Here is a 13,674-nt window from a genome sequence, read left to right as displayed (position 1 = left end):
TGAGAGTGTGAGAGTGAGTGAGTGAGAGAGATTGATTGATTGATAAAGTGATTTATTTATGTAAATTACAATATTTACTGGGTAATACACTTATATACAATAGCTTACAATAAAGCAAAATTATCGATGAATTTAAATGATATAGACTAAGAAAATAATTATTCAACTGTATATGATATGAAAAAAGCAATTTAGAATAAATATAGATGATATTGTTATGTATGTACATAAATTAGCGGAGCTTTGGACATATCAATGTCCTTTCTTCGGAAAGAATATAAAAAATATGTTTCCCACTAACTCTCTACCAAAACGTTAATTTCATTAAATACAACACCAAGTCTTACGCGAATTCCAGGCGGGCTTCAGGAAGTCTTATTCCACCATAGACAACATATTCAATATCATGAGTATTGTCAACATCAAACTATGTGGTCGTGGAAATAAAGTATATGCCTTCTTCGTCGACTTCTCAGCTGCTTTCGACAGGATAGACAGGCAGGCGCTGTTTTACAAATTGTCAGTACTAGGAGTATCCTACAAGATGCTAAATGCACTTCGAAATCTGTATGATTCGTCAACAGCTAGAGTTTGGGGGCATCAGGGGCTGTCGGGAAGATTTGAAACACGAACCGGCGTAAAGCAAGGCTGCCTGATGAGTCCCTTGCTGTTTTCTTTATTCGTGAATGATTTGGAGGATTGGCTGGATGGGGGGGTCAATGTTGGGGGTGTCTACATAAAGCTGTTAGCGTACGCGGACGATATAGTTCTCCTGGCATCGGACAGACTCTCTTTGAGAAGGATGATAGCTGGTTTGGAGAGATACTGCAACAGTTGGAACCTACAGGTTAATCTTGACAAGTCAAGATTGTGATCTTCAGAAGGGAGGAAAAATAAGCAGAAATGAGGTTTGGCTGTACAACAATGAGCCAATTGAAGTGGTGAACAGCTACAAGTATCTTGGAGTGACATTGACGTCCAGATTGTCATTGACAGAGCACTTCAGGGAGAGTCGTCGGCAGCAAAAATCTCATTGAATATTTTCAACGGTCTGTTTTCACAGAAAAACATTCCCTTCAAATCGAAGCTAGGAGTATTTGAAGCAATGGCGCGTTCTACAGTGTGCTATGGCGCTCAATATGGGAGAAAGATGGTTGAGGAAGTTGAAAAGGTTCAACGTCTTTTCCTTAAGAAGGTTTTCAATCTACCTATGTGGGCGCCAAACTACTGCCTATTACTCGAGACTGCTCTGCTCCCACTCTTTGTCTATACATTAGGCTCCACTTCAAGTATATGAAGAGATGCATGAATCTGCCTGATATAGGTATCCGCATATTCTGCTCAAGGAAACTATGGAGAGGAAAGTGTTTGTGTACAGAGACTGGATGAATATGGAAACGGCTTATGAGGTCTCAGCAACGGAATTCCTTGCGGGTGATGTTGAGGCTCTTGTTATCAGAGTCACTGAGGGACTGAGAGAGGGATTCAGAGGCAGACTTCAGAGAAGCCAGCGATACTCCCTGTATCCAGAACTGACGCAATTCACAAACTATGTGTATGAACCAGTGGACTTCACATTGATTAAGTGGTTCATGAAGTCAAGGACCGAGCTCATTCGTCTCAACAATATTCACAGGCAGGATGTAAGGATCTGTTCTCTATGCAACATGAAGGAGGAAGAGGATGTAGTCCACTTCATAGCCAGGTGCCCGGTGCTTGCAGAGTTCAGAAAGCGATACTTCGGAAAGACTTTGCTTGCGGTAGAGGAGCTGAAGACGTACCTGAATGGTGACAACTGGATGCTGGTAGGACAATACTGCAGAGATGCTTGGGCGTACAGATATTTCTTGATTCAAGAATTCAATTTTTAATCCATACACACAAGATGTACTATACCCTCTCTTCCTCTGTAAATAGTATTTTATATTCTTATTTTTTGTATATATTGTCTATTTTTAAAATAAATAAATAATATTAAAATTCATATATAAAAGCTTGCCAACACCTCCTGACGGCACTCAGCCAAGGAGAAAATGCTTACAATAAAATGTATTAACATTTACTTGATATTTCTAAAATGTAATGAAATTTCGTTCAATAAAGCCTTTATTTTTTATTTATTTTTATTATTTATTTAATTTCATTAAATAAACTAAGGATTTATTTATTAATAGGTATATTGTAAAAATATTGAATATCGTAAAATACTAATGAAAATACTAGTATTAAGATTTGTAAAATTATCTCTGAAGAGAGAGAGAGAGAACGAGAGAGAATGAGAGAGAGTAGGAGATTGATTGATTGATTGTTTTATTTTTCTCCTGGCAGGGTTGAAACCATTTGGCTCCCTCTACCACCCAACCAGGCCAAAACAACTACATAGCATCAATATAAGTAGTCTACTCTAAAACAACAAAATAAAAATAAAAAGGAAAATTGTCATAACAAAAGCAATAAATTATTCAAAAGATTTTTTCAAGTGTTCTAAGGGAAAGTTCATAATTTCATGGAAGTAAAAAAGAATTTATATTGTCTTCACTCCGTTTATGAAAATAATCCTGAGGAGTAAGAAAATTAAACTGTTCACTCGATAAATAAGAAAAGAAAAAAAATTAAAATCAAATTCCAAATCTTATTAACAGTAGTTCATTTTTCTTAGTAAACTTGACCGAGTATCTTGAGAGAAATGAAATCACAAACTGGATCACAATTGAAGTTTCAGATTGAAGATTTGGTGTTGAAATTGTAGTGAACATAACCTTCATAATATTTGGACGATTTGTGACAAAATCAGGAAATTGAAGAAGTTTTGGGCAATAGCCTGTTTTTTCTTTTCCGACTATTGTATTGTTCGCTCTATCTAATAAATAAATAAATAAATAAATAAATTATAAAGTTTCTAAATTGTGCCAGACTATTCGAGTTTAAAATATTTTTATCCATTTCATTTATTATCCTTACGGATATCGCAAGAAACGAAGCACTAAACATTGAAATTCTATAATAATGTTGGAACTTGGAGCAAATGATGGGCAGCTCTAGAGAGTGAGAGTGAGAGAGACAGGAGAAGTTGAGAGTTACATGTATGGATGAGAGTTGAATAAAGAGAGAGAGAGAATGAGAGAACGAGAGCAAAGATTGATTGAGTAATTTATTTATGTAAATTACAATATATACTGGCTTATACACTTATATACAATAACTTACAATACAGCAAAATTATGGATGAATTTACATGATATAGACTAAGAAAATAATTATTGAACTGTATATGATATGAAAAAAGCAATTTGTAATAACTTTAGATGATATTGTTATGCATCTACATAGATTGGCGGAGCTTTGGACATATAAATGTCCATTCTTCGGAAAGAATATTAAAAGTATCCTCCCCACTAACTCTACCAAATAATGATGTAAGAATAATTTGATGTGTGTAAAAGAGAAAGAAAACAAAAATGAAGAATCTACTATAGTGAGGTCCACGTTATAATGACACATGACAGTAGAGAAAGATAGGAGAACAACTTTGTCGATCCTCTGTCTTGTCAATGCCTTCTATAGACGGTGGCTGATACAGGTTTATTGATGAAATATCAACGGTTCATTCTCGTTTAAAATAATCAATTGTATTAAATATTAAGAAATAAATTATATATTCAATAATTTCATAATAAATTTCCATAATTAATATGTTATATTTAGCTACTCAATTATTAATTCTACATTATTAGAAGACAATCTGGCGACAGGGCAAATCGAGAAAAAGATGGCGCTATCCGCTTTGTTTAATGATAGACAAGGATAGCAATACCATTGCCAATCAAACACTGCCATTATAACGTGGACCTCACTATATAAGAGATGGAAAAATAGGAATTCACGTGTGAAAGCGAAATAAAACAAGGAGAGAAAGAATTAATACGAGATGAGAATATGAGAATTGAACTGTATGAAAGAACAAGATAAGAAGGAGAATGGAGTTGGAACAAGAGATAGAACTTTCGGAAATGACATGTACGATGAGAAAAAGGAGGGAGAAATAATTACGAGATGAAATGTGAGAATAGGCCTGTATGAAAGAAAATAAGGAGAAAGAAGTTAAAACAAGAGATAGAAATTCGGGACGTCACGTGTGTGGAAGAGAACAAAATTGATGTAAGAGATAGAAATGTAAGAGCATTGACGTGTGTGAGAGAGTAAGAGAACGAAAAGTGAGGTAGCGTGAAGACAAACTTGTTCCCTTTACACTCGACCGAATGTGTTAATTGCTTCTGTCTATTATTCTGCCCTACCCGCTGAAAATAACCGAATTGATGGAAGACATTTGAAGTGCAATCTGCTGATGAATTCAGCCAGAGCAGATGACTTGTGCTTGAATTCAGCAAAAGCAGATGATTTGAGCTTGAATTCAGCAGAAGCAATCTGCTTGAAATCTGTGTTCAAGGAACGAACAAATCTGTACTCAGTTCACAATGTGAATTAAAAGTCAATTCTTGTGGTAAGTGATTAGATGGGAGAATTCTCTGCCACTAAATTTTGAATTCCTTTGAGAATTTTCTCTCTAAATGAAGGATTTACTGCTTGAAGTTGATAACACACTCTTATCTATTCTAAAAGGGTCTATTCTAAACTTGACAAACTGAAAGTTTACTAACGAAATCTTGAAGAATTGAAAATTGATCTTTAACAATCCTTGGTTAATTAAGAATCTATATGCAAGATTTCAAGTTAATTAGTTGAGTAGTTGAGACGTGATGATGCGTCAAACATAATTTTCCTATCCCGTACGTGTATAAGCCAGTAGTTCATTCCTTTATCATAGTATAGATTTTACAAATAAAACTATACCTTGAAACTTTTGTTGATTGAGTACTTTATTTATGAAGATTACAATATAATTATACTGGTTAAATAATTTATAGTGACCATAGTGATTAAATAATTCATAAACGGTACTGAGATTTCTATTTTCCCTTCCATTCCTGGTTATTTATATATCTGGTTATTTTTATATCTGGCTATTTTTATATCTGGTTATTTATGTTTAACGGATCTCAAAAATGGCTCTAACGATTTTCACGAAATTTGGAACACAGTAGGTTTATGATATGAAGATTCGATTGCACTAGGTCTCGTCCTGAGGAAACTCGCTGAACGACATTGGAAGGATAATTCATCCTTGGCTGAAACAGCTGTGGATAGTAAAAAAGTGAGTATGTGAAAAATCAAAATATCGCATCCCCGAAATTCAAAAGATGACGTAGGCCTATAGCCAGCTGTGAAATATAAACACGGTCATTTTAGAGAATTGTGTTCTGTTTATCAATAAATGAAAATAACAAGCGAAGCTCGGTTCCCCGATATTCAAATATTAATTCTACATTGTTGAAAGAAGATCTGGCAACAGAGCAAAGCGAGAAAGAGATAGCGCTATCCGCTTTGTTAAAAGATAGACAAGGATAGCAATACATTATTAATGTTTATTTTGGACCAAAATTTTATATAAATTGTACACGTGAAATTCTAACCTTATCTTGGACTTTGTCACCTATAAATTTGGAAGAAAAATAGCACAAGGACTACCTTATTATTATCTTTCATGTTATTACATTAGTGTCATTTGCATTGTAAATAAAATAAATAATAAATACATTGTCAATCAAACACTGCCATTATAACGTGGGCCTCACTGTAGCTACAGGACGAGAATATAACTATGATATAACAAGGGGTAGCTGAAGAAGGAAGAGGGTTATAGTTACAAGACCGGTTATAGTTATAAGACTGGTTATAGTTATAAGACGGGTTATACAGAAGCTCGGGGTAACATGTGGGTGTATCTCAAAGGAGAATTTCGTAAGGGTTTGGGGTATGATCCACTGCAACCCTACTCACAAGGGGTGTTCCAAAAAGCTGGAATGTGTTGGAACCATGTAGTTTAGGGGGTGTAGATGGTCCTCTACCCTTCAAGAACGGATTCAAGGGTTGGGAGGGTTTAAATACCATGGTTGGTGACATTGTGAGGGTGTTATCACCCTGTGAGGGTGGGATTTAGCGGGTGGGGGGGTAAGGATGCTTCTTGTCTCTACATTCGTGAAACCCGGTGCTCGTGAAAGCGGTGAAACTGTCTGCTCAACTTTAAATCAACATGTGTGATCCCCTATTTAGCCTATGCTGCCAGATTGTGGTGAACTGGGAACATGGGATAAAGACGAATTGGATACAGGACTGGTCAACTGTGGAAGTTGAACAAGCGTAATTAATCTGGAAGAATGGCAGTGTGTATTGTTATGACGTTTAGAATTGGTTTACATTTGGGTTGTAGAGTACATATATTAATATAGAACACTCTGTATTCGTACATACATCTTTATATACATGCACTTATAGATGATATAAATGTATATATATATATGCTGTAGCTATAGGATGTTACTGCTTCTATATAATTGACCGAACGTAGTGAGGTCTATGTTTCAACTCGATTTGCTTTCTGTCTGTATGTAATGCGATTACGGCCAAACGCGTTTATAGATTTCTATGAGATTTGGCATGAATATTCATTTTTCAACTGCGATCTTTACCCAAGGTTTTTGAAATTTTGCATTTTAAAAAATAATATGAAAAAGAAAGGAATTCCTCCATACTCTGATATCACTATATATATCATCTAAGTTGAAGATAGGATCAATCAGCTGACAAATAGATTATTCATTGCATGCATTACACAGTGTCTTGCCGTGTCTTCTTCTATAAGTTAGGGTTCCAATATTTTTTATGATGGGTGCCCATCAGTATCAATACTCTCACATTTCAAAAACAAATTCAATAGGTGATTGAAAATGAAATTAAAAATGATAAAATGAACTGAATAATGCAGGAGAAATTATAATATTATTGATTGAAAAAAAAGATTTTTAAATAGTTGAGAAATATTTTTATCAGATGGAAAGATTATCACGAAACTGGATGAATCATCATTATGGTATACACATTCAACATAAACTCAGGTTATTAACATAAGTGAGTTTTTGATCTTGGTGAAGACAAATAACATTTTTAAGAGTAAATTATGATTCAACTGTGGATTGTGAATCAACTAGAACAGGTGACATCAGATACTTGTGGATGAGAAAACTGCGTGAGGTCTACTGTTCACAGAACTACTGGAATAGTGTAATGGGTAGTATTATTTGGATGGAGAAAGATATATTGAGAGTTTAGGCTAGCATAAGATACAAATGTAGGATGTAACAGATGTATTAATTTAGTTAGTCTCTGGTTCCGGGTTCTTAGGCCCATATGCACAGTCTCAGTTTGAAATGGGGATGGATCAGCTGTTAGTTTAAACCTACATTTTATTATTTCAATGCTTTACTAGTAGTTCTGTAAACAGTAGACCTTGCGCAGTAAAAACTACAGCCTCCATCAGAGTGAATTATGTACTGTCCTGAAGTTTCGGCGAGATATCGGTGTGTAAACAACTAATGGCTGTTTCAAATGTGTATTGACAATAATTATTAATATAAATAATGATTATTATCATTGTAATGTTAATAATTTGTTGTAAACAACTATGCTACTACAGTATCCTCGAAAGCTTACCTAGTTGAAAGCAGAGTAAAGTCGGGAGAAAACACTATGCTGCTTCAAGTTATCAATTGGAAGCCTCACTGCATGCAATTAATAGTCCACACAACAGCTGTTTTTTCACTAAGTTACATTGAGATATTGAATTGCATGCGTCATTGCATGCAATTTATAATCCACTCGACAGCTGATTTAAGATTTATAAATCATAAAAATGATTAATGAAATCATTAATCTTTACTCTAATTTGGCGTATGAAGGAGGCTCCTTTTCCTTCTATATTATCCTTGAAACGCAAAATTCCGAAAAACCTTGTATATACGTAGACGCGCAATTTAAAAAGAAACATCCCTATCAAATTTCATGATAATCTATTAACGCGTTTCGCCGTAAATGCGCAACATATAACCATAAAGAGAAATGCAAAGACCGTCGACTTGAATCTTAGACCTCACACGGTCGATGATAGAATGTAGAATCAGGGCTACTCATTTTTATTCATAAAATAGAATAATGTACCCTTACCAAATTGATAAAATACTAGATTTGAAATACAATTTTATGACTAGTTTCAATGTTCACACCATCTTCAGGTATAATATAAATTTCAAATAAATAAATTGATATTTATATCACTAATATATGGGGGAAAACGTTTATTTTAAACGTATTGGATTCATTTTTAACTATCTCAACGTTCATTTAAACTTATTTTATAACCTGAAGATGATGTGAACATGAAACTAGTTGTTTGATTTTGTTGTATTCTAATCTATTACCCTATTATAATTATTAAACGAGCAATTTCTGTTTTCAATATTTATATCAGGTTATTTATGTTCAACGGATCTCGAAAACGGCTCTAACGATTTTCACGAAATTTGGAACATAGTAGGTTCATGATATAAAAATTTGATTGCACTAGGTATCATCCTTGGGAAAACTCGCTGAACGACATTAAAGCGATAATTAATACCATTGCCAATCAAACACTGCCATTATAACGTGGGCCTCACTGTAGCTACAGGACGAGAATATAACTATGATAATAACAAGAGGGTAGCTGGAGAAGGAAGAGGGTTATAGTTACAAAGACGGGTTATACAGAAGCTCGGGGTAACATGTGGGTGTATCTCAAAGGAGAATTTCGTAAGGGTTTGGGGTATGATCCACTGCAACCCTACTCACAAGGGGTGTTCCAAAAAGCTGGAATGTGTTGGAACCATGTAGTTTAGGGGGTGTAGATGGTCCTCTACCCCTTCAAGAACGGATTCAAGGGTTGGGAGGGTTTAAATACCATGGTTGGTGACATTGTGAAGGGTTTATCACCCTGTGAGGGTGGGATTTAGCGGGTTGGGGGGGTAAGGATGCTTCTTGTCTCTACATTCGTGAAACCCGGTTGCTCGTGAAAGCGGTGAAACTGTCTGCTCAACTTTATAATCAACATGTGTGATCCCCTATTTAGCCTATGCTGCCAGATTGTGGTGAACTGGGAACATGGGATACAAGACGAATTGGATACAGGACTGGTCAACTGTGGAATGTTGAACAAGCGTAATTAATCTGGAAGACTGGCAGTGTGTATTGTTATGACGTTTAGAATTGGTTTACATTTGGGTTGTAGAGTACATATATTAATATAGCTACACTCTGTATTCGTACATACATATTTATATACATGCACTTATATATTGATATAAATGTATATATATATATGCTGTAGCTAATAGGATGTTACTGCTTCAATCTATATAATTGACCGAACGTAGTGAGGTCTATGTTTCAACTCGATTTGCTTTCTGTCTGTATGTGATGCGATTACGGCCAAACGCGTTTATAGATTTCTATGAGATTTGGCATGAATATTCATTTTTCAACTGCGATCTTTACACAAGGTTTTTTGAAATTTTGCATTTTAAAAATAATATGAAAAGGAAAGGAATTCCTCCATACTCTGATATCACTATATATATCATCTAAGTTGAAGATAGGATCAATCAGCTGACAAATAGATTATTCATTGCATGCATTACACAGTGTCTTGCCGTGTCTTCTTCTATAAGTTAGGGTTCCAATATTTTTTATGATGGGTGCCCATCAGTATCAATACTCTCACATTTCAAAAACAAATTCAATAGGTGATTGAAAATGAAATTAAAAATGATAAAATGAACTGAATAATGCAGGAGAAATTATAATATTATTGATTGAAAAAAAAGATTTTTAAATAGTTGAGAAATATTTTTATCAGATGGAAAGATTATCACGAAACTGGATGAATCATCATTATGGTATACACATTCAAACATAAACTCAGTTTATTAACATAAGTGAGTTTTTGATCTTGGTGAAGACAAATAACATTTTTAAGAGTAAATTATGATTCAACTGTGGATTGTGAATCAACTAGAACAGGTGACATCAGATACTTGTGGATGAGAAAACTGCGTGAGGTCTACTGTTCACAGAACTACTGGAATAGTGTAATGGGTAGTATTATTTGGATGGAGAAAGATATATTGAGAGTTTAGGCTAGCATAAGATACAAATGTAGGATGTAACAGATGTATTAATTTAGTTAGTCTCTGGTTCCGGGTTCTTAGGCCCATATGCACAGTCTCAGTTTGAAATGGGGATGGATCAGCTGTTAGTTTAAACCTACATTTTATTATTTCAATGCTTTACTAGTAGTTCTGTAAACAGTAGACCTTGCGCAGTTACTACAGCCTCCATCAGAGTGAATTATGTACTGTCCTGAAGTTTCGGCGAGATATCGGTGTGTAAACAACTAATGGCTGTTTCAAATGTTGTATTGACAATAATTATTAATATAAATAATGATTATTATCATTGTAATGTTAATAATTTGTTGTAAACAACTATGCTACTACAGTATCCTCGAAAGCTTACCTAGTTGAAAGCAGAGTAAAGTCGGGAGAAAACACTATGCTGCTTCAAGTTATCAATTGGAAGCCTCACTGCATGCAATTAATAGTCCACACAACAGCTGTTTTTTCACTAAGTTACATTGAGATATTGAATTGCATGCGTCATTGCATGCAATTTATAATCCACTCGACAGCTGATTTAAGATTTATAAATCATAAAAATGATTAATGAAATCATTAATCTTTACTCTAATTTGGCGTATGAAGGAGGCTCCTTTTCCTTCTATATTATCCTTGAAACGCAAAATTCCGAAAAACCTTGTATATACGTAGACGCGCAATTTGAAAAGAACATCCCTGTCAATTTCATGATAATCTATTACCGCGTTTCGCCGTAAATGCGCAACATATAACCATAAAGAGAAATGCAAAGACCGTCGACTGAATCTTAGACCTCACTTCGCTCGGTCGATGATAGAATGTAGAATCAGGGCTACTCATTTTTATTCATAAAATAGAATAATGTACCCTTTACCAAATTGATAAAATACTAGATTTGAAATACAAATTTTAATGACTAGTTTCAATGTTCACACCATCTTCAGGTTATAATATAAATTTCAAATAAATAATTGATTATTTATATACACTAATATATTGGGGGAAACGTTTATTTTAAACGTATTGGATTCATTTTTAACTATCTCAACGTTCATTTTAAACTTATTTTATAACCTGAAGATGATGTGAACATGAAACTAGTTGTTTTGATTTTTGTATTCCTAATCTATTACCCTATTATAATTATTAAACGAGCAATTTCTGTTTTTCAATATTTATATCAGGTTATTTATGTTCAACGGATCTCGAAAACGGCTCTAACGATTTTCACGAAATTTGGAACATAGTAGGTTCATGATATAAAAATTTGATTGCACTAGGTATCATCCTTGGGAAAACTCGCTGAACGACATTAAAGCGATAATTAATCCTTGGCTGAAACAGCTGTGAATAGTAAAAAAGTGAATGAGCTAGTGAGTATGTGAAAAATTAAAATATCGCATCCCCGAAATTCATAACATGACATATAGCCAGCTGTGAAATATAAACACGATCATTTTAGAGAGCTGTGTTCTGTTTATCTATATATAAAAGCGAAATGGCACTGACTGACTGACTGACTCACTCACTCACAGAACTAAAAATCTACCAGACCATAAACGTTCAAATTTGGTAGGTATGTTCAGTTGGCCCTTTAGAGGCGCACTAAGAAATCTTTTGGCAATATTTTAACTCTAAGGGTGGTTTCTAAGGGTTTAAAGTTCGTCTTTTAGCATGTATATTCTTCTTATTCTCTTATATTATAATTGAAAAAAGGCCATACCATATGTTAATATAGAACTAGAGAGAGAGTACCTCTTCGAAACAGTTGTTAACTGGTAACTAAATTAATAATTTTGTCAGGTTGGCATTAAGTTGAGTTGACTTTGCTAGGTTGACACCAAGTTGAAGATTGAAATGCATTTATTGCGGAAAAATTGATTGGGCACTGCTACTTCAATCAGAGCTATTCCTGGGAACATTATATTACTGGCCGTAAGGCTCGCTTCGCTCGCCATATCCGTTTAGTCTGGACCCCTAACTGAATCGTCCTAACATGAAATGATAAAAATGCTCTAATGAAAAATGCAGGCGAGCGAAGCAAGCCTGCTGAACTCATTCTTGGACGACCCAATCGGGGGTCCAGGGGGTGGAGCCCCCTTTCTAGACGGATATGGCGTGCGAAGCGAGCCTGACGGCTAGTCAATAAATAAAAATAACGAGTGAAGCTCGGTGTCCCGATATTTTTTTAATTTGAAAAAGGGACTATAATATTCTATTTTATAAATTGTTATGATAAATTTGTTGTAATCTTAACTGTTCGTTCGTGTTTGAATTCATCAATTAGCCAAGAAAATTCACTCATTATTCATTAAGATTGAATATTTTGTCAAATTTATACCCTACCTGGTTGCGAAACGATCAGGCAACGTCACGGACCTCGAAAAGGATAGCGCTATCTGCTTTGTCGAATGATAGACAAGGATAGCAACACCAATGTTAATCAAACACTGCCATTATAACGTGGACCTCACTTCGATATTTGCCACTAATGAATGACCCTTGCAATAACCCTTCGATATTATTTGACCAGTGGAGTTTGCGTTTAAGGGGCCTATGGCTTGAGTACATCATGAAAAACAAGCCAGTTAGTATGGAGTATAGAGGAAGTATAGAAGGAGTATAGAGGGAGTATTGCTGGACTGGACTTGTGTGTGTTTGGATACCGGCTAAGCTAACAATAGAAGTTGGTCCATGTATCTGCCTGTATGATGGTATACGTATATATGTTGCAAATATACGTATAATATGTAGGTACTTCGTATCCAACTTCCATAGTCATGTCTTTATGAGGATGACTACTGTGTTATGAGAGAAAGAACTTTTCTAATTTTCCTCTCAATGGCACTTATATTTTTGTCTTCTTTTCTTCTTCTTCTTCTTCTTCTTCTTCTTCCTCTTCTCCATCATTTTCTTCTTCTCCTTCTTCACTACCATATCCTCATCCTCCTCATCTATATTAATTTTATTTAATTTGTATTTAGTTATCCAAGTACTGTGTTTAACACGTAACCCCTACAAACAACCGTATAGGCAACCCGCAACACAATACTTCAATGAGATTTCTATTAGATGGTCAACAGGCAATAATATTATAATAATGCAATACAATACTCTGAGGTCACGATCCCTTTTCCTTCTTCTTCTTCTTCTTCTTCTTCTTCTTCTTCTCTTCTTCTTCTCTTCTTCTTCTTCTTCTTCTTTCTTCTTCTCTTCTTCTTCTCTTCTTCTTCTCTTCTTCTTCTTCTTCTTCTCTTTCCTTTTCTTCTTCTCTTCTTCTTCTTCTTCTTCTTCCTTCTTCTTCTTCTTCTTCTCTTCTTCTTCTTCTTCTTCTTCTTCTTCTTCTTCTTCTTTCTTCTTCTTCTTCTTCTCTTCTTCTTCTTCTTCTCTTCTTCTTCTTCTCTTCTTCTTCTCTTCTTCTTCTTCTTCTCTTCTTCTTCTTCTTCTCTTCTTCTTCTTCTTCTTCTTTTCTCTTTCTTCTTCTTCTTCTTCTTTCTTCTTCTTCTTCTTCTCTTCTTCTTCTTCTTCTCCA

At 34.8% G+C, this 13,674-nt stretch overlaps 1 protein-coding gene across 1 annotated transcript in view; it reads left to right on the top strand.

Annotated features, from left to right (window-relative positions):
* The first annotated feature begins 1,352 nt into the window (after nt 1–1,352).
* Nucleotides 1,353–13,674, top strand: part of LOC111049248 (glycine receptor subunit alpha-2) — a 62,334-nt gene continuing 50,012 nt past the window's right edge. Inside the window, exon 1 of the mRNA XM_039435163.1 lies at nt 1,353–1,805. Within this exon, the coding sequence (XP_039291097.1) occupies nt 1,353–1,805 (453 nt within the window). The remainder of the gene's footprint in view (nt 1,806–13,674) is intronic.

Source organism: Nilaparvata lugens, chromosome 8 (assembly GCF_014356525.2).
Source record: "Nilaparvata lugens isolate BPH chromosome 8, ASM1435652v1, whole genome shotgun sequence".
Lineage (NCBI taxonomy): Eukaryota > Metazoa > Arthropoda > Insecta > Hemiptera > Delphacidae > Nilaparvata > Nilaparvata lugens.
The sequence above is the reverse complement of the archived record's forward strand: the minus strand, read 5'-3'. Positions and strand labels throughout refer to the sequence as shown.